Source organism: Aythya fuligula, chromosome 12 (genome assembly GCF_009819795.1).
Source record: "Aythya fuligula isolate bAytFul2 chromosome 12, bAytFul2.pri, whole genome shotgun sequence".
Classification (NCBI taxonomy): Eukaryota; Metazoa; Chordata; class Aves; order Anseriformes; family Anatidae; genus Aythya; species Aythya fuligula.
The window spans coordinates 20,029,407-20,054,086 of NC_045570.1; the positions used below are offsets into that span (position 1 = coordinate 20,029,407).

Here is a 24,680-nt window from a genome sequence, read left to right on the forward strand (position 1 = left end):
CCGGTGATTCCTCGACCTGCCACAACGCTGGTGGCAGTGGGGGCTCCGTGCACGGCTGTCCCGGCACAGCGGGCGCTCCCCCGTGCTGTGTGCACCTGGCACAGCCTGAGCTGCAGTGGGAGGACTGGGGAGGACTGGGGAGGACTGGGCTGCGCCGTGCCCCTGAGCCCAGCAGCGCCCTGGAGCCGCGTTGTGCTCAACTCCTCCCTGGTTCCAAAAGCAGCAGCCAAGGCGTCTGAGCCTGGAAAAGCTGGAAAGAGAAAGCAAGAGGCGGGTGGGGGCAGCCAGAGAGGCGGGTGGGGGCAGCCAGGCTTCCTGCGTGCCAGGCAAGGGCGGGCGGCAGCTGCAAGCAGGGCGCAGGGGCCGTGGGAGAGGCACTTGAACCTCTCCAGCCCTGGTGCTGAGCACTTGTGCTCAAGGCCCAGCTGCCAGCAGGATGGGTTGATGTGAGCCAGGCTGCTGCCTGCAAACACCACGGCACAGACACGGGGCACACAGAGCACAGAGCATGCAGTGGTGACAGCCCCACAGCGGTGCAGGGCTGGTGACAGGAGGGACAGCCAGGGCGCCGCGTGCCCCTTCCCTCCCTCACCCCTTACGGAGAGGCCCCAGGAGCAGGAGCGAATTCAGCCAACGGGGCCATGGTAGGGCCAAGGCAGTGCTGGGCTCCCCCTTTCCTGCTCCTGCTCCGAGCTCTGCAGCCCTAAAGCAGCAGCTCCTCGACTCAGAGCACCCGGCTGCACTGAAGCAGGAGCAGCACCCCGGGGTTAGGAGCCACCCGAGGTTAGGAATTGGCCTCCGGGGGTCTCTGCAGCACGAACTGAAGTCAGGGGAGCTGTGTGCACAGCCTGGGTGCGTCAGACAGGCTTCCAAACACCACTGAGCACCTCCTGGCTCCTTCAGAGTGCTGCCTGGGGTGAGCTATACATACAAAGATAATTTTAATTAATTTATTTATTTCTTTACACATAACTGAAAGTGATGTTACAGTACATAAGTTATTTACAACTGTGCAGTAATGTGTTGCAAAATAAATTATCTAGAAGGCAGCAAAAGTACATTGTTAATGTATATAAAAACTGTACAGCATTTATGGGATACAATTTTTCTTTATATGAGTATTGGCTCTGTAGTGTTTTCAAGTTATGTTCTCAGAAAGAGAAACGAAATGCCCAAGATTAAAGGAAAAAAAAAATATATAAACCACATGGATTTTACTCCATTAAAAACACAGTTGGCAAAGTCCTTTCTCTGCGTCGCCACCTCCCGCCCGCCGCTGCCCCCGTGCCCCCCGGCACGCGGCGCCCGCCGCTTCCTCCGCTCTTCCCGGGCGGTGGCGAGCGGCGGCCCCGCGGCCCCCGGGCTCCTCCCGGCGCCGTCCACACCTTCAGAGCCGCGTCTGCCCAACTCGGACGCTGTCTTTTGCTTCTAATTGTTTCTTTTTTTTGTTGTTGTTGTTTTGTTTCGTTTTTGTTTCGTTTTAGACATACCCAGGATGGAACAGAAACTCAAACACCCCCCCCTCCCCCCATTGTTTCCTACTGCAGCTTCTCTGCGCGCAGATCCGCAGAGCGGTGGAAAACAGAGAGCTGGAAATCGCTGTGTTCACAAGTACATGGATCAACGTGGTTGCTGGCCCCGCTCAGCAGCTTCTGCAACACACAAATGGTGTCCTTGGCCTCCTCCCTCCACGCCTCTGCCAGTCCCGTCGCCGGTGAGTGCTCGCTGCCCGCGCGGACCGGCTGCCTCCCTGCCGCAGCAGCCGGTTGGAAAGGAGATGCGCCCCGGCCCGCTGCCCGGCGGAGCTGCCGTCAGTCCGGGAGCGAGGGACGCGCTGTGAAGAAAGTGCAATTTTTTTTTTTTTTCTTATTGTTTTGTTTTCTGCCGATAGCTGCTTCCTCCTCCTCTGACCAGGGATTCATCAGCAAGCGGTAAGGGTGAATGTGAGCTCGACCGCCCGACCTCGGAGGGCTTCCCGTCCTTGCCAGTTTTCAGTGATGTCTCCTGGTTTGGAACTGTCATGCCGGCAAGAGCACAAAGTCATCGTTCACGTCGACCATTGGCACATAGAACGAGGGCACCTCGTTCACGCAGAGGGATTTGTGCCCCGCGGGGTCCAGCTCCTGCACCTTCAGCTGCCACTCCATCCTTTGCACCGCGTTCAAGGCAGCAGCCTCGTGTTGCTGTCGCATGAGCAGGCACGTCTGGATGGGGGAAAATAAAAACAAGCAGAGGTGAGGGGTGAGCGGGACAGGGCAGGAAAAGCTCCCGCTGCTGGTAACACCCAGCAAAGGCTGGGGACCTGCAGGGATCACACGGAACAGCGCAGCATGTGGAGCCAGGGACACCCCGCACGGCCTCACGGAAAGGGAACCGGGACTCAGGACATCTGGGAAGCCCCCACTGCTTCGCAGAGGTCCCAGGACAGGATTCAATTCTTGCCATCGCTGCCCCTGAAGATGAGGAGAGAGCCCTTCCCACCAGCTGTGCTGCCCACACCATCCAGGGATGCCTGCGCCCAGCAGATTTTTGGAAACCACAAAAAACACAGCTTCCCAAAGCAGCGCCCAGCCCAGCCAAGCGAGTGTTTTGCCAGCCCCGTGGCTGGGGCTGCTGTCACCAAAAGCCTCCCTGGGGTGCTGAGCAGCAGGACCTGCTCCCAGCATCATGCCCGTGCCTCTCACCTTCATCCGATCGTACTTGTCATCCACGTCTTGCAACCAGGAAATGAACTGTCGCGCGTTGAAACGGTCTCTGACCGATTTGTTTTCGTCTCCCTAAGCAGAAGACATCAAAAGGGAATTGCATGGAGATTTATTTATATTTTTTTTTTCACTTTAAACAGTCAAAGGTGTAATAGGCCATACTCAGACCCCTCTTATGGCGCACGCTTAACGAAACAGGGCTGAAGAAATCAGAAAGGAGCCTGCAGGGAGGGAGAACAGCGCGCTGCTTGCTCCCAGCTGCTCCTGCAGCCCTTGGCCAGGGGCTGCAGCCTGAGACAGACAGACAGACAGACAGACAGACACGCACACAGGCACTGCTGGCTTCTGCTTTCCATGCAGACCTGTGCCAGACCAGCACCCGCACTGCTCCATCTCCAACTCACGCCCGAGAGCACGTTGCTGGAGAAGCACAGGCACTTCGTGGCTGGGAAATGCCCAGGAATAAATCAAGGCTCCTGGATCGAGGCTCCAGGTGACCACTGAACCCCACGATGCTGCTGCTGCCCGGGATCCCTCCTGCACTGCGGGGCTGCAGAGGGTCTGGCAGGGTAGCACGGCTGTGGCTGTGCCCCTCTGCTCTCACAGGGAGCACCCAGCACAATTGCCCAGCTCTGGCACAGAACCACATGAAAGCAGAGGAAGAAATTCCTCTTGTTCTGTGGGCTGTGCGTCAGTCTGGCCCTTTCAAAGCCGGTATTCGGACACAAGTTAATTTAATGGCTCTCTCCCTGTTATTTGGCGGGTAAAGATATCCCAGAGTGCAGTAAAATAAATCCCTCAAATGTGCAATGATCCTGATCAAGAAGGGCAGAGTGTCCTGAGACTCCCTGATAAGAGTGAGCCATCTCTGCTTCTACAGAGACACGGTGCTCCCCGTGTCACCGTGTTCCTGATGTGTTCCCTCCCCTGCACGCCCACCAAATGCAGCTCAAGCCCCCAGGAACCGAGCCAGCCTGGCCGAGCTGGGCACGTGCTGGGGAGGTGTTGGGCAGCGAGTCCTGCAGCTGGGAGCCATCTTTTCCATCTGGAAAAGCCCGTCAGCCCCGGGATCGTGTACAGCACCTCTGAGAGGCTCCTTCACCGCCAAGACAGGCACTGACCTGATTTTCTAGAGGCATGTTGTAGACCTCGGAGTCCAGCAGCATGGTGCAGGCGCTGAAGGGCACCGCCTGGTTTGCGATAGTCCTCGCTGCCCGACAGTGAACTCTCAAAATCTCCTGCTCGCAGGAGACGATGAGCTTCTCCTGGGGAGAGCAAACAGAGCAGTGAGCGTGGCAGCCTGGGTTTCCCCAGCAAAGGAAATTCAGGACCCGTTCCCAAGCAGGGACTCCTCGGAGCGCTGCCTTACCCGCTCTATGCTGTGCTGGAGCCGCAGCTTCCCCCTGACGGCCTCCTGCTGCTTGAAGAGCTCCTTCAGGGGCTCCGCGAGCGATGGTGGCGGGGCGATCTGCGGGCAGACAGCACGGGGTTAGGGCTGGGGGTACGGCAGCTCCCGGCACGGCCACGAGCAAGGGCAGGGGGTAGAGCACGTCCAACCAAGGGGGTGAGACTGCCAGAGAAACACCGGCAGGAGCAGAAGGGACCGCGGGCTACAACCACCACGGTGCTGTGGCAGGCAAATTGGGGCTGAACTCATGCAAAGAGTAACCCACGCTCGGGCTGCACCGCTGCTCTCAACGGGCAACACGAATCCTGCCAGACCTGGGTATCTCAGAGGGGCTGCAGCAGGGAGGAGGGCAGGGCCTGACCCTCCTCCTCCGGCTGGAGCCCGGATTTGTGGCTGCAGCACCGAGTTTATTGATGCACCTGTGTCTGCAAGGCCCGTTCATGCGGCACAGCAGCGAGACACAGATCCCACTGCCACGGAGTGAGGGCTATCGGCAAGTCAAATATCGGGGCTGGGTAAAAGGGAGGCAGGAGTTAAGGGCAGCTCTCTTTTCCCTGCAGTCTCCTAGGTTCTTTATCCAGTTACTGCGCTGCCTGTAAAAGCAATTTTGCCTTCTGGCCTCAAACCCAGTGGATTCGGATAAACTCGCTCTAAAGCCCGAACAAACCTCAGGTTCCTAAGCACAGCCTAAGGTCTCCTCTGCAAAAACACATCTCAGAGGATGCATTTACCAGGCAGCCATCCACTTAGCGAGGCTTGAGGCTTGGTTTTGCCATCGTGAGCACGCGCCCTGGGTGCACGAGGGGACAAGCTGGCTGTGCTCGTGGCAGCAAGGGAGGGCAGAGCCCCCGACGCTGTGCTTTAAACCACCTGCTGCAGAAGCAGGGAGGCGACTCACCACTGGGATGTGGAGCTTGCTGAGGGGCTTGCCATCCAACAGGTAGGAGCCCGTGTAGGTGACGTACTCAGCGTAGCACTGAGGAGCTTGGGGAGTAATGTAGCAGAGGATTTTCCGCTTCTCTTCAATCTTTTTCCTGATCTGGAGGTACTCGAAGTAAGGGTTGGATCTGTCGCTGTGGTAAGGTTCGATGTCGTCCAATTTTATAGCGTCTACGATAGCTGCCAGAGTTTGCTGTATCATCTCCCGGGTCTGCTGGGTGGACGTGTTGATCTGCTGCTGCAGCTGCTGGTTGGAGCGCTGGAACCTGCGTTTGCGTGGGTGCTGAGTCTGGGAATCGTCCTCCTCCGTAATGCGGCCTTTGGCACGCGTGGCAGGCGCAGAAACAGGAGGAAATTCCTTCTCAGAAGACGCGGCGTTCTGCTTGTTTTGGTTGGCGAGCATCTGAGCCCGGTTCCTGGTAATCCGCTGAGGAATCTCTTCTATTTTGGGCGGTTTGGGAGCTTCTGCTACCGGTTTTTGTACCGGTTCAACAATTTCTGCTTGCGCGTTCCCTGGAGGCGCGTCGGGCTGGGAGGAAGAGACTTGGCTCCCCGCGCGTGCCGCGGCGCTCTCCGGCACGGCGCTGCCCTCGGCGCTGGCCGCGGGCGGGGGGCAGGCCTGGGAGCTGCTGTCCGGCGCCCCGCCGGAGGAGGACAGCTCCTCCTGCACCGCCTCCACCTCCTTGCTCTCAGCCTGAGCAGACTCCGACGAGGTCGGCTGGAGAGGCTGCGCTTCTGCGTCCTCCCCACCTTTCTCCTCAGCTCCGCTCACCGCTTCCGAGGTGGCCTCCTGCGCCGCCGCCTCCGATTTCTGCTCCTCCGCCTGCGGCTCTGCTTCCAGCGGCAGGGCAGCGGTTGCCTGGCTGCCCGGGGGCTCCTCCGCGTCCCCGGCAGCTACCGCAGGCGCGCCGGCTTTGATGACGCCGGCGCTGGTTTCTGAAGCTGTCACCGGGCTTTCTTCCACTGGTTCCGCCTCGGCCATCTCCGTCTCCGCCACGTCCTTGGGCTGCAGCGGCAGCTCCGGCAGCGAGAAGGGGCCGAGGTCCAAATCATCTTCGTTGTTGGTGAACGGATCGGGCCACGTCACCGCCTCCTCTGTGTTTGCCGGGGCGGCGGTGTTGTTTTCCAAATAGTTGTTCTCTGGCGCGCTGACAGCTTCTGCCTGAGGTTCTGCTGGCACACAGGGGGGCTCCGGAGGTATCTCGGGTGCTTCCTCTGGAAGAGGCTTGCAGTTATTGAAGAATGTGTCTAACCTCGTGGGGGACATGTATGGTGCTTGCTCTTCAGCATTCGCTATTTCCCCCGGCACCGCTTCCTCAGCATCTTCCTTGACTTCATCGAGCCCCGGCTCGGACACTGACAGAGGGTAAGAAATCGGAGAAACAGGGTAGGACGTGTCTGTGGGAATGAAGGCTACTGGTGGAGGATGAATCGGCTCTAGGGAACAGAGAGGAGGCTTGGGGGACTCGGAGAACCTCTGGGGAGATTTCATCAGAAGCTCTGAGCCCATGGACCAGGTGACAGAGTGCTCGGCTGCGTTAGCCATCAGGCTGGGAGGCATCGCGGCCTCGGGGTTTCTGGCAGGAGGGTTATCCCAGTCTATGTTGTTTTGTTCTGGTATACCCGAACTGAAATGGTTTTCCTCGATTGGTGGCAGGTAGGTGGGTTCTGGGGGCATGATGGAGGCGGTCGCCTGCTGCTCCTCCGTGGTGTCCAACGGCATGCCGAGGTCGGGGGGAAGAGCACTTTCTACCGAAGGAGCCAGCAGTTCGTCTCTGTGCGAAGGGGAGGATTTTGCTTGTAAACCAGAAAAGACACTTTCAGGAGACTGGGCGACTCCGCTGACAGCCCCTGGAGGACAGTGCAAAGCCTCCACTTTTGGCGACGAAACCCCGTAATCCGGTGAGTAATACCCAGGGGACAGACACTGGAACTTCTCGGTGGGAACAGAAGGAAGGGGAACTTTTTCCTCCATTAAATGCTGCACCGGAGAGTCATAATTCGATGTCGCCGGGACGCTTTGCTGCCTGAAAAATTTATCTCCAACGGTGAACTCTTCCTCAGGCGCCCTTCTGATATCGACAGAGATGGAGCGATACAGGTTCGTGGAGGGTATGGTGCGGGTCGGGGTCTGACTCGGGTTCTCGGGGAGGCCACCCGAAACGTTGGCGTATCTGTCAAAGAAGGATGGAGAACAGGCGTTCATGGACATGGTGGATATGGGCAGCGAGTGCTGCGAGTCCGCGCACTCGAACATCAGGTCCGTGTAGTCCTCGTTGCTGCACGAAGGAGTCCTGGGCGTCTGCATCACCTCCTCGTAGCTCGGGCACGACACGACGGACGCCGGGGTTGGGACGCCCGTCGGCCGGTTCTGATCCGGCCGGGGGGAGGCCGGGAGGATCTCCTTCAGCTGAGGGCCCGTGATCCAGTCCTTGGAGTCCGTGCCCACAGCGGGCTGGGTCTTGTTTTCTGGTGACAGGATGGGGGTCAGCGGGCCCAGCTCCTTGAGCTTCTTGTCCTTGAGCTGGGTGTCCAGCGTTAATGGCTTCTTCGTTGCCAGATCCAGACTCCTCTTGCGAACATCTTCCGAGCTTTTAATTTTGTCCTTCAGCTTGGGGTCTCCAGACCTGTGTCTCATTTTCTCCATTTGCTTCATCCTCTCCTTGTGCCTTTTGTGGCGCTCCTCGATTTCCAGGTCCTTCTGGCTCAGCATCCTCTCGAAGCTGGTCATCATCAGGTCACCGTCTCCCAGCAGCTTCTCCCTGGGTCTGGCATCCTTCTTGCCGCTGTCTTTGGAAAGGGTTATTTTTTCATTGCCGTTGCTTATTTTTATTGACTCCGATTTGTCTTTCTCTTGGTTCTCCTTGAGCTTCTCCTTGAGTTTGGTTTCACCGAATTTGAGGTTTTCCTCCTTTGACTTGTCCTTGAAGGTGGTAACTTGAGGACTGTCCTTCTCTTTAAGTGTTGACTTTGGCTCGTCTTTGTGATGCTTAAAGAAGCCATCTGTGTGTTTGTCTCTGTGCTTTTCCTTTTCCTCCTTCCATTTCTCCTTGTGTTTATCTCGCTTCTTTTTCTCTTTAGCTGTGCTGATGGCGCTGGAACCATAAGTCTTTTCTTTTTCCGCCTTCTTTGAGAGCTCTCTTTCAGAATCATTTTTGTCTTTCTTTTCAGAAAATAAGTAATCAATGCTTTTCTCTGGTTCCTCATCAGGCTCTGCCTTCATGTTGTAGGAAGTGCTAAAAGCCTCCCCATCCACAGAGAAATCTTTTTCATAATGACTGGAGTCCTTTCTGCTACTGGAGTCCTTAAATTCATCTGATTTTTCCTTTTTCTCCGTCTTTTCCTTCTTTGCTTTTTCTTTCTCGTGGCTTTTCTTTGATGAAGATGAGGAATGCCGGTGTCGCTCCTTCTCCTTGAGTTTGTCCTGCAAGCAGGGTAACGGGAGGGCGTCCTTGAACTTTTCTTCAGAGGCATCAGTAAGAGAGAGATTCGAAGACTCGAAGAGGCTGGTCAGTCCCGGCTCCTGTCCTCTGTCTGTGAAGCTGTCAGAAGAGATCTCGCTGATTTTGTCGTTGGAGTCGTCCCTGTAGTCGTTCAGAGCCTCCTCCTCCAATTTTTCCAACAGGCTCTTCTCTGCCTCTCCCCCTTTCGAAGACTTTTTCTCTTTGGAATGCTCCTTATCCAGCTTCTCCTTATGCTTGTTCTTCACCTTGTCATCACTGGCATGCTTCTTCTCAACCTTTTCCGGGAGCTTTTGCTTGTTCTTCTTCTCTTGGTTGGAATCTATGGATGTTCTGTCTTTCCTGTCTTTGTACTTCTCCGAGGAATCCTTCTCTTTCTTTTCTTTGTGTTTTTCAAAGGAATTCTTCTCCTTCTTCTCCTTCCCCCCTTCCGATGTTCCTTTGTCCTTCTTCTTCTCCTTGGAGTCCTTATCTTTCTGCTTCTCTCCCGAGTGCTGCCGGTCGGAGGAGTACTTGCGGTGTTTCTCGGGGTACAGCTCCTTCTCAGCCGCTGCGCCCTCGTCCTTCTCCTGCAGGCTGTCCAGCCGGTGCATTTCGCCCCCAACGGATTCGCTGACTTTGAACCCAGTCAGGCTGTAATCATCCCTCTCGTCTTCGCTTTCGTCTGTGAAGATGTCCGCGATGCTGTACCAGCTCTTCTCCTTGCCTTTCTTCTCATCCTTTTTCTCGGAGAAGTCCTCTCGATCCACAAAGTTTTTCTCCTTCTTCTCTTTGACCTGGTCGAAGGAGCTCTTCCTTTCTTTGTCTTTGCTGTGCAGGTCTTTGTATTTTTCCTTACTTTCCTTTTTCTCTTTGAAACCCTTTTCGAGTTCTTTGTCTTTTGGGATTTTCTCCGGTGCAGCTTTTTCACTTTTCTCCTTGTCGCCTTCTTTGGATTTTTCCTTGTACTTCTCTGGCTTCACTTTTTCTTTTTTTTCCTTGTCGGGAGCATCTTTCTTCTCCTTTTCCTTCCCAGAATGGTGCCGCTCCCAACTCTCCAGGGTTTTGCCACTGAACTCAGCATCAGACTTGTCCTTGAAGAAGGTTTCACAGCCATATTCTTTGAAGTCATCTCGATAGGGCTCCTCCTGCTTTGTTTTACTGTCTTTCCGGTCTTTAGAGCCATCAGAGGAATCTTTTCTGTCTTTGTTGGTTTCACCTGTATCTTTTTCTTTCCTCTCCTTGACACTCTCTGCAGAATCCTTCCTCTTCTTGTCCTTTTCAGGCAAATAGCTAGGAGCAGCTTTGTGTCTTTCTGTTTGGTCCTTTTTCTTGTCGGAGCTTTTGTCCACATAGTCTCTGTCCTTCTTCTTTAAGAAAGCGTCCTTTTCATTACGCTTCTCGTTGTATTCCTTCTTCTCCTTCGTTTTGTTTTCCTTTTTCTTGTCTTTAATTTCCTCTTTCACCGGCTCTATGATTAGTTTTGCCACGGTGTCATTTTTAATCTCCCTGAAATCTGTGACCGGAGAATCCCAGCTATCCTCGCCTTTGAAATCGAAGGAGGAATCAGAAGACAAGTCTGAAAACCACCTCTCTTGCTGATCATCCGAGAGGCTGAACTTTGTGTCCTCGCTCTCGGGAAATTGGTTTTTGTTATTAAACTCATCAAAGCCAGACTCATCCCTGTACATTTTTTCTTTTTTGCATTTTTCCTTCTCTTCCTTGAAGGATTTTTCTTTCTCTAGTTTAGCAACTTTCTCCTCTTTCAGCTCATTCTTCTTTTCAGATTTTGACTGCTTGTCCTTTGACTTCTTCTTTCTCTCCTCCTTGTGTATTCTTGGCTTCTCCTCTTTGGGAGACTTCTCCTTTACAGGTTTCTCTTTTTCTGATTTACTCAATCCTTCTCTGAAGGATTTGCTCATGTCTTTACTACCCTCTTTGACTTTTCTTAGTGATTTCTCCTCTTTAGAGGATTTTCCAGTCTCATCTTTAAACAACCACTCTTTCTCCTCCCCTTTACCTTTGGGGAGTTTTTCTTCCTTCTTACAGTGTTCTCGCTCATGCTTTAACACTTTCAATTTGTTTTCGACTGGATTTTCTGTCTCTACTATCAAGCCTTTCTCAGGCTTTTGTTTAGAGTCCTCAAACTCAAAAGAAAAAGTTTTGATTATTTTAATGTCTTGGCTGATGGGACACTGTCCCTTCTCCTTGTTTTTATGTTTATGTTTTGTTTTATGTTTTTTAACAACCTTCCCCTCCTTGTCCAGCTTTGGAATTGCTCCATCCACATTGCTATGGAATGAATTCTTTTTCTCAGAAACAGTGTTGTGTGGGTTGTTTTTCTTTTTGTGCTCTGGTTTCTTCCTGACTGGCTTTAGCGACTCTAAGCTCGAATCCTCGGACGAGTAGTCTGACTCGCTCGTCAGCCTCGTCCTTGTGGAGTCCGATAAGGAACTGACGTCTGACCAAGCTGGAGAAGATATGGTTTTCCAATTGTCCGTCCTCCAGTGCTTGGAGTGCTGTTCTGTAAGATTAGGATTATGTTTCTGGGAGCCTAAACTCCCATGAGAAGAGGTCGATGAGGCAGACAGAGAGTTAAACAAGGAGGATTCTTTTAGCACTAGCCTGGAGTCCTTTACACAGCTAGAGCTCTGAAGAGAGTCTCTGTCATCCTCCTCACTCTCCACGTTTTCACTCTCTGATTCAGAGGAACAAAATTTGTCATTTTTTTTGCCAAATCGAACCTCTTTGCTTTTCGTCTCCTTCTTCCGCTTCTTTTTTACTTTGCTTTTCTCCTTCTGCGGCTTTGTGCTGGCAGGCTCCCGAATCTTGCTGCTGGGCAATATCGAGTGGGTCGTAAGTCGCAGCTTCTCCCCCGTCCCCACAGCAACGCTGGTCTCCTCCTCGTCCGAGCTGTCCGACAGGATGCGGTGGGCAGCTTTCTTTGGTGTAATTGTGTTATTTTTAGTATAAGTTTTCACTTCCATTTTGGGTATGGAAATGAAACTGTTTGCTTTAGTCTCTTTTCTGTAATCCTTTTTCAGCAAATGTTTGTCATCGACTGGCGGGACCCGGTCCTGTTCATCGTCCTCATCAAATTCATACTCATCCTTCACCGGGGTGATGGTTTTGGGGGGCTCCTGGGCCTTGGGCTTGTGCTTCAAACCCTTCTCGAACTCTGAGTCTGTGTTATTGCCATCAACAGAGCTGGAGGGAGCGAAGGACGGGGCATCCTCCTCTTCTGACGTCTCTGCAGAGGGCGAAAAACAACGCGTTAAGGCCTGCAAGGAGCCCTGCCACCCCTTTCCAACCCCAGCCTTTGCTCAGCTTGCAGCTGCCAGCCCAAAACGCCGAGCTGGAAGACCTCTTAGGGAACAGTCAGCCCCTCTCAGCCCTGCGAGGCGTGCTCCTGAGAATATCCAGCATGGAGCAAGGGAAAAACTTTCTAACAGGATTATGACTGCAAATAGGGTAAGGCCAAGACTCCCCATAAGACAGGAACGTTTCCTCCAATTAGCACTAATGAAGCCTGTGATGTTTCCCACCTGGCTCAGGCACAACAGCGGCACCGGCGCGGGGCAGGCGCCTGCAGTGCAGCTACAGCTGGGCTCCTGACTGTGACAGCAGCGTGCAGATACTCTGAAAACAGCCTAAATTCCCTGTCCTCCTAACGTCTCTGTATTAACAGACAGCTGCAGGCCACAGACATCGCTCCTACGTGCACAAAAAAGTCAGCCTCACCTGTTGAGCTCTCTTCGCTGGAGGGGTACGTCGTCTTCCCCAGGAGCAGATTGACCATGGTGGGAGAATTAGCTACTTTTAAAGGTGTCTCCCCCTTCCTGTTGCTTTGATGAGGATTCCCTCCATAATGCAACAACAATTTCACCACCTGGAAACGGAAATAGAGACTTTAAGTGTTTGTAAAGATGTACTGAATCTGTTGGGGTGTTTTTGGTAATCTTTCACATATAACAAAACAAAAAGGGGACATGCTCAAGCTGGAGAGCAGCCTGCTGTCAGTCACAGGACAAGCCCTGTGGCACTAACAGGCATCGGTAAGAAGACAAAAGCCAGCAACGTGAATCAATTTGGGCAGGAAAACACAGAGAAGAACCAGCTGCAAAGCCATGCACTCTCCCTGTGCTCCAGAACGATCTCTTGTGCAAGTACAATGCTGAGCAGTACGGGGGCAGGAGGTTCTCACCACTACACGGCTATCAGCAGCAAACCATAACAAAACAACCAGAATCTCTGCATTTGCACAGGTGGCTGCTTGGCACACGAGAAGGAAAAGGTCATTGAAAGAGAGCCGTGGAATCCAGCCACAACCAACCTTGAAGTGCCCGTTGTTGGCTGCGTCGTGCAGCGGGGTGTCGTCGTCCAACCCCTTGGTGTTGACTTCTGCGCCTGCAGCCAGCAACTGCTTTGCCACGTCGTAGTATCCCCGGTTGCATGCCTCGTGCAACGCCGTCCAGCCTGCAAGCAAACAGACACCGAGAGGTGGGCATCACCTTCATGGAGAGGGTCAGAGACAGAGAAAAGCAACTTCCATCCACCACGGCTGCCTGCGCCAGGAGCCTGCAGCCCGGCCCTGCAGCTCGGGGAGCTCTGCAGGACCAGCCCCACCTTCCCCTTGGGGTGCACCATGGGCAGTCAGACCGCCTGCTAGAAATGGCACAGCCCTGGCAAACCCAAGGGCAAAGTTCTGGCTAGGAAATTGGGAGGCTTGCTGATGCCACGTGGGAGCCAGGTCTCAAATCCCTTCCCCTTCCAACTTGTCTGGAAGAGAAACACGGCCTCCTACAGCAGGGCTGAGTTCCGAGCTACAGACACTGCCCCGAAGCATCCCCCACACAGACCTAACAAATATTTTCCGTGTGCTTTCCAAAGCAAGCAGCCATGCCACCAAAAAACAGGCCCTGATCTCGGAGAGAAACCAAACAGCCCATCTCCACAGTAACAGCGGCTCTCGTTCTCAAACAAACCCCTGAAGAACACGGGATGCAGTATTTTATCATGTTCAAACAGACTATTTTTAAGCAGGAGCTGTTTTGAAGTTTCCCAGCAAAGGCGCGCGGCTCCTTGGGTGTTTTGCTGATAGCGCCGTGGGAGCGCGCCCGTTACCTTCACCGGGAGCACGAGCAGGGGGCACCTGTGCCCGGAATTAATCACAGCTGATACCTCCGTCTAGCGCTGGCATTAATCACCCAGGCAGAGGAACACGCACAGCTATTTATAGCCAAAAAATCGTGCAAAGGGAACAGCAAAGAGCAAAGCCGAGCTCTCGGACGTGCCGGAAGAGAGGCTGCCTCGTGCTAATTTAGCCCCCTCGTTAGTGCAGGAGCAGCGTGGTTCCTCTCAGCAGCACCCCACATTCAGTATTTAAACCCAGGCAGCTGACAGCATCACCATTTGATTCCGGATCACCGACTCCACAAACCCAATGTTTTCATGTCTTTATGCACGTTTGTTAACGTTTTAAGTAAAAAAAAAAAAAAAAGAGCTAAAACAGCCTTTGCAAATCCTCCTCCAGACTTCTCAGGCATCACGTGTGTGGAACAAGAAATGGCCCAGAGGGTCCCGGTCCCGCTGCAGAGCACGGAGCCACGAGAGCCCCGGGGGGAGCAGGGATCCGCACCCCCAGCCCGGCAGGAGCAGGGTGGGTGCAGCCAGGACAGCCCTGAGACTTCAGCTGCTGAGTTCCAACACAGCAGCGGATGTTTTCCAAAGATTTTTTACTCTTAGAAATCTGTAGTTTCCTTTTTTTAAAGGACAGCAAGACGTTTTCCTCCCCTACAGGCAAATTCATTGGTTTTGGTTAATCTCTCCTTTCCAAGTAGCGAACCTGTGTGGTAAGGAAACAGCTTCCCCTGGCAGGAGCCACTCTGTGGGTGGCACATCCAACCCGAGGGCAAAGCTCAGAGCTCCTGGTGCGGGGCTGCTTACCTGCAAAGTCTTTCACATTGACATCCGCACCCTCGATGATGAGCTCCTTGATGCGCCGGGCATCTCCTCGGATGGCAGCTCGATGCAGCCGAGTCTCTCCTCGCTCGTTTCTCTTATTTACTTTATCTTTGGTTTTGGAGGCAGAGTTAGGAGTTCCCTTCTGACAAACTGTGGACTGAGAGGGATGCTTTGGTGTTGTGTCAACTGCGAGGAGGAGAGAACAGAGTCAGGAAGCGCAGCTCAGAGCAAGATGCAAACCCTTAGAGGGAGCTGTTGCAACGCGTTTCATCTCGCCTCTCCACCAAAACGCTCTCCAGAAGGCACCGAGAGTTAACAGCCTCTGAAGTTGATGTGAAGACAGAGGAAAGCCTGTGTGTGTGTAATACAGATATTAATTGCAGGCTGCCAAAGCCCGCTGGAGAGAACTGCAGTCCTTGCAAAGACTGTAGGCAATCCCATGATTTAGGAGTAGACAATGCAGCTCCTTACCCTAAAACCTCATTTCCTAAGGGAAGCGGCCTTTTACCAAGCGCATGTGAGGTCTGACAGCCTTGGGAGGGGAGCACATTTTCTGGGAACAGCTGAATGCTCTGAAGACTACACAGCTTTTTGCTGGTTTTCAAGTAAGAGCAACATAAGCAGCTAGATTTGCGTTAAGAACAACAAAACAGGCGGCTAAAAGCTGCAGCGTGTGTGTGTAGGACGCAGATGTACACACACGGACAGCACGCTGCGCCTCTAAAAACCCCAGAGGGGGGGGTCACGCAACAGATAAAAATTACCCAAATCCCAAATCCATGGTAAACACATTCCAGCTGCTCTGCATCTCACGTTACAGTGTGCGCTGGCTCTCATCAGCCTTATCCTTCTCCCCAGAAGGAACACGGAAAGACCAGAGGCTGCTGTTTTGCCTCGGTTCACACCGCTCCCTCCCACACCCAGCACCCCGGAGCCTGGCAGACCCTGGCAGCAGCGCAGCCGCCCTCCTGCACCCAGCTGTGCCACGCTGCTCGCTGCTTTGGAGCAGGAGATGTCCACCAGGGCTCGCACAGGGGGCAGAAACAGGCAGGAGAGAGCTCGCCCCGAGCAGCATCTCCCCGAGGCAGCAGCACGGGGCTGGCCCCACGCTCACCTGGGCTGTTTGCAGACTCCTCGGCTGTCATCTGCATGAGAAGAGCGACTTGCTGGCGCTCGGAGAGCGGGTAGCCTGCCCGGATTCCTGAAAGGCCCATTCCAAACAGCAAGCCAGGCTTTCTCGTGGCGGGCTCCTTTTTAATCCTCTTCCGCTCTGGACCCTGCTTTTCTGTGATGCAACGAGACACAAAAACACAACCCGTGAGCATCGCGGCGCCCGGGAACCACGCTCCTTTCCGAGCAGAGCGCTCACAGCTCTCCAAGTCCGTCCCGGTCTCTCACGGATAAAAAAGCCTCTGGTGAAGGACGCGTCCCTGCACTGGGAGCGCTGGCACCCTCTCCTGCTGCCCACCAGCTCTGGTACCATGCATCGGGATGGGACGGGACGGGATGGGACAGGACAGACCTGGGGCAGGAGCAGCACCGCCTCCACCGCAGCCTCTCCTGGTGCGGGCTCCTGGGGGCTCTGCCCCGCTCCCTTCTCCCCCCGGCAAACAGCAGCACAAGGGGCAGAGGAAACGACTCCGTGGTGGGGCCACCGCCGGTACTGTACCTTCCATCCTGCTTCTAGGAGCCTCCATTTCATGCCATGGTGCTTCGGGGAGCGTACGCAGCCTTATGCCACCACAGCATGGACTGAACTGGAGGCATCTAAAAGCATCAACAGAGAGTGCTAACGAGATAGGGGCTGACAGCTCCGCAACGCTGCCACCTCACCCCTGCAGCACAAGGACTTTGCACCCGAGCCATGGGCACAGACCGAGCCCTGCCAGGACGGAGCTGGGGACCTGTCCTCTCCTCCCCAGGGCCCCTGGCACGCTGCTCACACCCCTAGCCGACACGCTGCTCGGCTGCATCCTTCCCAAAACAGCCAGGGGTGAGCACCACGCTGCCTCTGCCAGCCCTGCTGGCCCACACGCCAAAGCCCCACGAGCAGCTCGACTCTTTAAAGCATTTCCCAGTTTTCTCGATGCAAATCTCAGTTCTTTTCCCCCTGCAAGGAGGGCTGGCAGCCCTTCCCGGTGCTCCTGCCCGGCGAGCTGCCGCACGCTGCTCAGCACCGCTGCGGGGACGCGTCCCCGAGTTCCAAGGTGTCAGCTCAGGAAACAAAAACGAAAGTTTCCTTTCGCGGAGCCAGCCAAGCAAAGAGACAGCAAATGGATCTGCAGAGCAGCACCGTGATCCCTTGCCAAGGAGCCGAGCTGCGTGCCTCCTACCAGGCAACTGTCCTAAACCCACAAAAAAGCATAAGGAAGATACGGTGCGTGTGAGCGGAAAATCCAACGCTGCTCCCGTCGATTTCTAAGCGCTGGCACAGCTCGCTCCCAGCCAGGCTGGCTGCGGGGCTCCTGCTGCGTGCAGAGGGCCGGGAACAGCATTCACAGGGGCCACACGTGCAGAAGTTGTCGGTGCAGGTGAGCAGGTCCTGGTTCAAACATCGTGGGCTCGAGCCAGGGCTGCTCAGATGCTGCTGGAGAACCCTGAGCAGCACAACGCCGCACCGGGTCGGTCGGTGAGGGAGCTCGTGGCTGCGTGTCCTCTGCGTGGAAGTCTGAATCTAAACACGCTCATCACTGAGCTGGAGGTGTTTTGAGAATCCCAGGAAATGTTAGTGGTGGGACACAGGAGTCTCAAAGCAGCATCTGCAGACAAGTACATGCCTGATAACCCTCTCCAATTTACAGGGCTTCAACCCCGAGTAGCTTGGATGGGAACTCACGCTGCTGCACGTTTCTCACTCTCTGTTTTTAGGCACAGAGTCCAAACCACTGAGCCCAAATACCCCAGACCTCCTGTGCCACCACCTCAGCCTCACGGGCAGGAGCTTCCCGTTTCCTGCACTCCCTCCCCTCCATCACAGCCACCACGCCAGAGCAAACCACGCTCACACCTCCTCTGTGCCCCTGCCGTGGTGTAACGGGGACGCAGTGCCTGGAGCAGAGCTCACCACTCACGTCAGCTGCGTGCAGGCTCCTTGCACGGTGAGCCCGTCCCCACCCACACCCCCGGTTTGGATGGAGGCAGCCAGCAGGGTTTGGGCATGAACACAAGTGCCAAACCTCCCCCTGGAGCCACAACGCGGCTGCCCCACGTCATCCCCTGGAGCCCAGCACCAGGAACAGCCTTGGGCCCACGCCAGTCGCCAGCCACGCACCTGAACCGCGCTAACTGGGAGCCGCTTCGCTACGGAAACCAGCCGGTTGCACAACTCCAGGCTCTGCTTACATCAGCCACCCGTGTCTTTGCTGGCCCCTGGGTGCTTGCAGGTGCCATGCAGTGCCCAGGCTCTCATGGCACCCTTGGGTGCAGGGTCCAGACACCAGCGGGGCCGGTCAGCAGCACCCGAGGCCGCCCTGGCCCCAGCCGGCACGCACCGCGCCTCCACGCGCGCAGGCACCGAGGGAGAACCCCCACCTGATCCTCCACAGCCACCTTTCGGTCACCCTGGCAGTGGTAGCAGAGCTAGAGATGAAATCAGATCACAGGCAAGTGGATAGCTTTTGAATGGCTTACAATAAAATTAAACCCAACGTGCTTACGGGGAGGAAACCAGGCAGCCCGGGCAGCTCCCCGAGCCCCGCGGCTGAGCCGTGTGTGCCGCCAGCCCCTGTCTGATCCCAGCAGTGGCAAAGGTCCTGGCCACATCCAGCCCTGCCACAGCACGGGGCACACCTTACACACATACAACTCGTGTAAGGGCCCCATGGGGCAGGGGCCGTGTGGGTGTGCAGGGGAGTCCCGGGCAGAACAGCAACGCCGGGGGCTGCGGGTTGTCAGCAGGAGCCTGCCATTTCCAAAAAACGACTCCGAAGTTCAACCCCAAACCTCTAAACTCCTGTTAGCTCCACAGTTGCAGAATCGTCCTCCTCCACACAACATTTAGCATTAAAGCCACGTGATCCAGGCGACAGAAATAAACCGGAGAGCGATCGCTGCGCTCCCGCTTGCTCGCGCCGTGCCGAGGGCTGAGGCAGCAGCCGAGGAGCTGGGCTCGAGCACGGTGCCCTGTGGGGTGGAGGCACCACGGGGGCACCAGGGGATCCCTCCCTGCTCCCTGTCTCCTCCTCCTGGTGGTGCTCCCCGAGAAACGACCCCGAGGCGATGCTCCAGCAGCACCCAGCCAGCCTCGGGGGCAGCAGGAATGCAGGACGTGGCCCCGCTCAGTGACACAGCCCTCAGCAGCCCTCCCTGGCCCTGCCCTGCTGCAAGCCCGCTTTATTTCAGCCTGGAAATCTTCACTCAGAGCCTGGCTGTCACCAGGAGTCCGTGGGGACCCTGCACGAAGACCTCTGCTCACAAGCTCCGGGCGTCAGTGGCTCCTGCAGGCTGCTCCCCGCAGTAAGCGCTTCTCTGCAGCGCCCTGCAGCAGCGTGGAGCAAGCCGAGGGAAACTCACACCTCAGCAAGCAGGAGTCAAACGTTTGGCACTGAAACCCCTCAGCGAGGCTGTGCTAAGGCTGGGAAAGGCAGTGCAGGGCAGCCCCCCCCCAAGAGGCAGAGCGCAGGGCCGTGCGAGCAGCGGCACCACGCGTGTGCCCTGCCGGAGGGGTGAGCACGGAGGGCTCTGCACGAGCCCTGCCACCAGGGACCCGTTTTGAGATCAGCTCCTTGCTGCCTGCTTCTCTCTCCGTCACAGGGCCAAGGCTCAGCCGGGGAACTGCTCCTTGTTCCCGGGCTACAAACGCCGCTCTGCTGCGCGCCCTTCCAGGACAAAGCCCCGCGGGTGGCTCCCGTGTCCGAATTAAGCTCCAGGTCACGCAACGCTGGCGCTGCCTCCACGGGGGGTGCAAAGCCAGGGCTGAGCCTCGGCCCCAGAAGGAAGGGGAGCGAGGACGAGGCCGGGAGCCAGACGGGAGCGGTGCGAGGGGAAAACCTTCGCAGGTTGCTGGCTGGCGCGCCGCGCGGTGCAGGCGTCGCGGAGAGCTGCAGCCGAGCTCCCGCTCCCCACTGCCGTGTGTGGCACCCTGTAATGCAAAAAGCATCCGTGTGAACGGCTCCGGCATGACAGCACAGGCAAATAAGGTGGCACCCGGAGGAAAAATACCATTTCCAAATAAGCAGCTCGGGACGCAGAGCTGAGCGCTGCGCGGGGACGCTGCCGGCCGGCTCGCTCCCGGGTCGGGATTTGGGAGTTTATTCACGGAGCGAGCACACAAACAGCAGATCAATGAGAATAAATTAGAACGGCACAGACAGCAGCGGAGACTGCATTGCACCCCCGAGAGACCGCACGAGCCTCTGCCTTCCTGATCCACAGCCTGGCATGCGTAAGAGTGACTCATTTCTACTGCAGAAGTCACAGGGCACAAGATGTTTCGGCGCACGCCAGCTCCAGCGAGGGGAAGCAGCCTGGCCCCGCACGGGCAGCGCCGAGCCGGAGCACGCAGACACCTTCTGTACCCAGAGCCCTGCTCGCACGCTGCACGCCCGGGCTCTGCACGCTGCTGGCAGCTGAGCACGAGCAGAGAGGGCTTCCTGAGTCTGTGGGCAGAGCGAAAGGCGGCGTGGTGTGAGCGGTGCCCCGGGAGTTGAGGACCGGCACGCAGCACGGGGAGGACAGCAGCAGGCTGAACAGCAGTGGCACGGGCAGATCAGTGAGAGGTGGCAGCAGGAGGGCAGCAGGGTGGGCACAAAGGCACCGAAACCATAGTGAGTGGTTTGTGAGCAGAGGAACCCGGTATTTGGGTTCATCCGACGCAGGCAGGAGGCAGGTTCTGCACCAGGGAGCTCACGCACGTGCTGCAGCCCCTGCAGTGTGAACATCCCCGGGTAGAGACGGGAGGGGATGTGGCACGGCAGCCACGTGGAAGCCAAGAGGGAGCTGAGAGGGAAAACCATAGCAGGGTCTGCTTTGGCAGCACGGCAGGGGGGTGCCCCAAGGATGGAGAGGGACCCCCAGTGCCCAGCCCCAGCTCACCGGTGATGGAGCAGCTGCAGGCCCTGCCCCCAGTGGCCTCGGCAGCTTTAAGAGCATCGCTCAGGCAGAGAGGTTTAATGCCATGCCCCAGATAGCCGGCCACCCAAACAGCAGCCCTCACCCCCAGCCCCAGACCACGCAGACGGGGGTCAACGCAGCTTTTGGGGTGGCCATCGGCTGACAGGCTTCACCCCCGGGGCTTCTATCAGCTAGAGCAATCTCCGTGTTAAACAGCAGTAATTCCGAGGGAGAATTCAGGTCCACGCTTTCCATTTCCCACGAGGCCGAAAGAACCGGAGGAGGAGGAGGAGGAGGAGCAGGAGGGGAGGAAGGCTCGCCCGCGCAGCCCCCCTCCGGGAGCGGGGGGCAGGACGCTCCGCAGACAGCACTGATAAAAGCTCTTGTATTAGAGAAAAAGCCATCATTGATAGATTTTGGGTTCACAGAGACCCAGCACACTGCAGCCTCTCCCTCTGCATGCTAAGGAGGTGAGGCGGGGGGAGGAGGGAGATTTATGGCAGCTCCCATCATCGAGCGACCTGCTTTCCCGCACGGCACCTCCCAGATGGCTGCTGCACACGGGGAGTTTCTAAGGGTGATCTGAAGGCTGCTGTGTGCCAGCCCCGGCGCACTGTGCCGGCATTATGGAGCCAGCGAGAAGCGGAGAAGCTCTGACATTCACTCTCTCCCCGGTTGCTAGGTGAGAACAGTTTCTCGACTATTTTAGTAAAAGGGCTGAAATTATGCAGCCGAAGAAAGGCCCGATGCAGCGCAGCCCATTCGAGTCCCCCCCCAGCTGCACACATCCGCCCGAAGCCAGCCACAGAGGCGCACACAAACAGCGCCTGGGGACGCAGATGCGTTTCGGAAGCCGCCAGCGATTCGCTTCTCACGGATCCCCTCGCCAGCCCAGCGCCACGTCCAGGAGGGATGGAGCGGGAGGGTTGGCTCGGCTGATAACCCAGGTGATCAGGCTTGTTAGCCCGGTAATTAGCACCACGTACCCTGCTCTCATCAGCACCAAGGAGGCTCCGAGGCCAGATCCTGCGCTCATGCTCGCCGCTACCACGACCCGCAGCCACCCTCCATCATGGGATGGTGCTGGTGGGGCTCTGCCTCCAGCAGGAGGACCCTACCTCGTTCTTCAGGACCTCGGGAGCACGATGCTGCTTTCGTGTCTGGGTTTTGAAGGGGACGGATGCAGCTGAAGGGGCTGTTTGCTCCGGGGCCTCTCAGCCCACACTCTCCGCACCCGCCCTCTGCCCGTGCTCCCCCATCCCACAAAGCCGAGACGCCAAATGCCACCAGACCACAGCCGAGGCCGAATGCCACCAGACCACAGCCGAGGCTGATGGCACTGATTTTAACCCTGATAGCACGGGAGGGAACCCAACCTGCTGCTGCCCCCCTCCTCCAGGGCAGGAGCCACCTCCTGCTCCGTGCCCGGCACCGCACCGGGACCCCGACCCACGCCGTGCCATCCCCGTCCCCACCAGCACTGCCTGTGGTGCCGCTTGCTTCAGCTCATACCCCAGTAACAACACCAACACCAACACCAAGTGGTGCTCAGAAATCCCATGACCCAAAGCCACAGCACTACCAAACCACACGGCGTCCACCCCTCCCAGCCTGGCCAGGAGCTGGAAGCAGCGGGAGCTGCGCTGGAGGCAGCAATGAGGAATACAGAATCCCTCCTGCCCCGGCACCCCTCCGGCCCCTGCACCCTCCTCTCCTGCTTCCCCAAGTCCCCTCCTGCTTCCCCAAGTCCCCTCTTGCCCCCTCAAACCCCTTCTGCCCCCACAAACCCCTCCTGTCCTCCCTCCACCGCTGGCTGCCCTTGTTCCCCCTGCAGGAGGTGTTGAGGAGAGCTCAGCTGTGCAAAGCCCTCGGCTCCAGCACGAGAGCTGCCAGAGAAACCGAAGTCTGCGTGACCAAACGGTTCAAAATTAGAATTTCTCTGGTGTTCGGGGAACTTTAAAAGTGAGGCATTTGTTTCTGCAGCAACGCCGCTGAGGCCAGGGCTGCGCAGCTCAGCCGTGATGCGCTCCCACACGGAGCAGCGCACGCTGCACTCAGTGCACGGCTGCACCAGCGAGCACAGGCACAGGACGGCTCCTCCGCCTGTGATTTTGAGTGAGTGGATTCAAATCTGGGTGTTATTTAGCAATGGCAGGGTTTGGACACGATCTGGGCAAACCCGTGCTCTGAGTCTGCCAGCAAATGTGCGAAACCTGCCCCAGAGGTGTTGCCCTGGCCCAAGGGGCAGCGTGGAGGCAGCGGGGCTGGAGGCACCAGGAACCAGCAGCACCCTAAGGGGCACCCTAAGGCCCAGCGCCTGCCTCCCCTCCCCGGGGGTCACCCAGGGGGAGCAGCACAGCCCCGCACACCCAACCTCACCCAGGTCTTTCCAGCCCCCCAGAGAGCTCGCGGAAGCCAAAATTAACTCAAAGCGCCCTGGAGATTTTTCTGAAGCCCGACCTCTCCCCCACGATGACTAAAAGCCCGGAGACCACAGCTCCACCCTACAGGAAGCCGAGGGACTCGAGCGACAGCCCGAAATCAAGCTAAAGAGGCCGTCCCCACTACGGCTGACACAGAATCACAGAATCACTAGGGCTGGAAGAGACCTTCACGACCACCGGGTCCAACCAGCACCCCACTACGGACTCTGGCACCCTGCACATCCATAACTGTGGGGTTTTTTTTTGGTGCGTGTTTATTTTAATGTCTAACCTCCTTTCGGCACGGCGCAGAAACGAGGAGCTGCACGAAGCCTCCCAGGCTGCTGGAAGTGCTGGGGAGAAGCTGGCTGCGCTCGTCTGGCTGCTGCCAGGCAGCACGTAGGCTCTCGGCGCTGTCTGGATGCGGGGAGATGCTGCACGAGGGGAGAGGAGGAAGGCAGGAGATGCTGCTCCCACAGAGCTGGATCTGAAACATGCATTCTGGAGGCTTAAAGACTCATGTAAAATTTTTTCCCCCACAAGGACAGTGGCTGCACAGTGCTAGGGCAGTCGAGCCGCTGCAGGAAACCCAGGCAAGGCTTCACGGTAGTGCTTAAACATTTAAAGAGGGGGAAAAAAAAATCCTACAGTAGGCAAAAGAGCCCTCTCCCGGTTCCCACATCCTTACAGCTGAATTTCACGTGGCTGTGGAGCAGCCCAGTGAAAGCGTCCTCAGGCAAACACAAAAGCCCGCGTGCGGAGGCCCAGGAAATGCAGCTGCGTTGCACAAATCCTCCACGGTCAGCCCCACAACGGGCACGGCCAGGGCTGATGTTGCAATCCCACTTCTCACAGCGACTGAAATCGAAGTTTAGGAAGGGAAGAGAAAAAGCAGCCCCTGCTCGGGGCAGCGGGGTGCAGCTCCCTTGCTCGAGACCAAAGCTTTGTCCTTCGTCCTCCAGCTGTGTGCCAGCAGGACGTGGCTGGGGGGTGCTGTGGGACACTGACTGACCCCACACAGGCTTGGGGGCACCTCTCCGGCCCCGTGTGAGGTGGGCAACCCTTGTGCAGCCACAAACAGGCCTCTCCCCTGAGGGAAAGCCCTCCTCGAGCCCATCCGAGGAGGAGAAGGACCCCACGGTCACAGCAGGGTGGTGCCAGAGGGCAGCACGGTGCCGCGGAGCCTCTCCCACCTCAGGCATCTGGATCCTGGAGGAAAAGACCTCGGAGCAGAGCAAGCAGCTCCTGCTCAGCATCGGCCTGGCTCTGCGTGCCGTGCATCTGCAGCTCCCCGCCGCTATCTCCTCGCCAGGGGCTGAGTCACTTCCTCTCTCTGGTCTCGACCAAATCGGCTGCTGATGACTCGCCCACACCTTGCCAGCCTCTATCGAGCCCCCGTTTGTCTCTCACGTGCCTTTGAGCCCAGCTCCCCTGCCCACGGCTCGGCCGAGCCCCGGAGGGGACGGGGAAGATGCATCTGACACGACCCTCTCCTGGTAGCAGCACCGGGCTGTCCCTGCCCGCCTGCTCCTTCTCCATTTTTTCCTTCTTGATGCCTCCGGCAGCACCATTTCTAACACTGCCACAGCCAGAAGGAGCCCCGAGCCCTCTGCACAGCAGACACCTGCTGCTGGTCCCCTAGGAAGCAGGCTGGCAGAGCCTGGCCGTGACATCCCGGTGACCGCAAGGGCCAGGCAGCCCTTCATGAAGTGAGTTTGGGTTTCAAATCTCCACTGAGTGCTGCACATGG

At 56.9% G+C, this 24,680-nt stretch overlaps 1 protein-coding gene across 1 annotated transcript in view; it reads right to left on the reverse strand.

Annotated features, from left to right (window-relative positions):
* Positions 1-1,439: 1,439 nt before the first annotated feature.
* Positions 1,440-24,680, reverse strand: part of ANKRD11 (ankyrin repeat domain 11) — a 111,414-nt gene continuing 88,173 nt past the window's right edge. The window contains exons 5-13 of the mRNA XM_032195732.1: positions 15,571-15,741; positions 14,439-14,642; positions 12,826-12,968; positions 12,234-12,381; positions 5,012-11,742; positions 4,075-4,173; positions 3,827-3,970; positions 2,685-2,777; positions 1,440-2,204 (exon numbers count right to left, since the gene is read on the reverse strand). Coding sequence (XP_032051623.1) covers positions 2,019-2,204; positions 2,685-2,777; positions 3,827-3,970; positions 4,075-4,173; positions 5,012-11,742; positions 12,234-12,381; positions 12,826-12,968; positions 14,439-14,642; positions 15,571-15,741 — 7,919 coding nt within the window. The 3' untranslated portion in view covers positions 1,440-2,018. The remainder of the gene's footprint in view (positions 2,205-2,684; positions 2,778-3,826; positions 3,971-4,074; positions 4,174-5,011; positions 11,743-12,233; positions 12,382-12,825; positions 12,969-14,438; positions 14,643-15,570; positions 15,742-24,680) is intronic.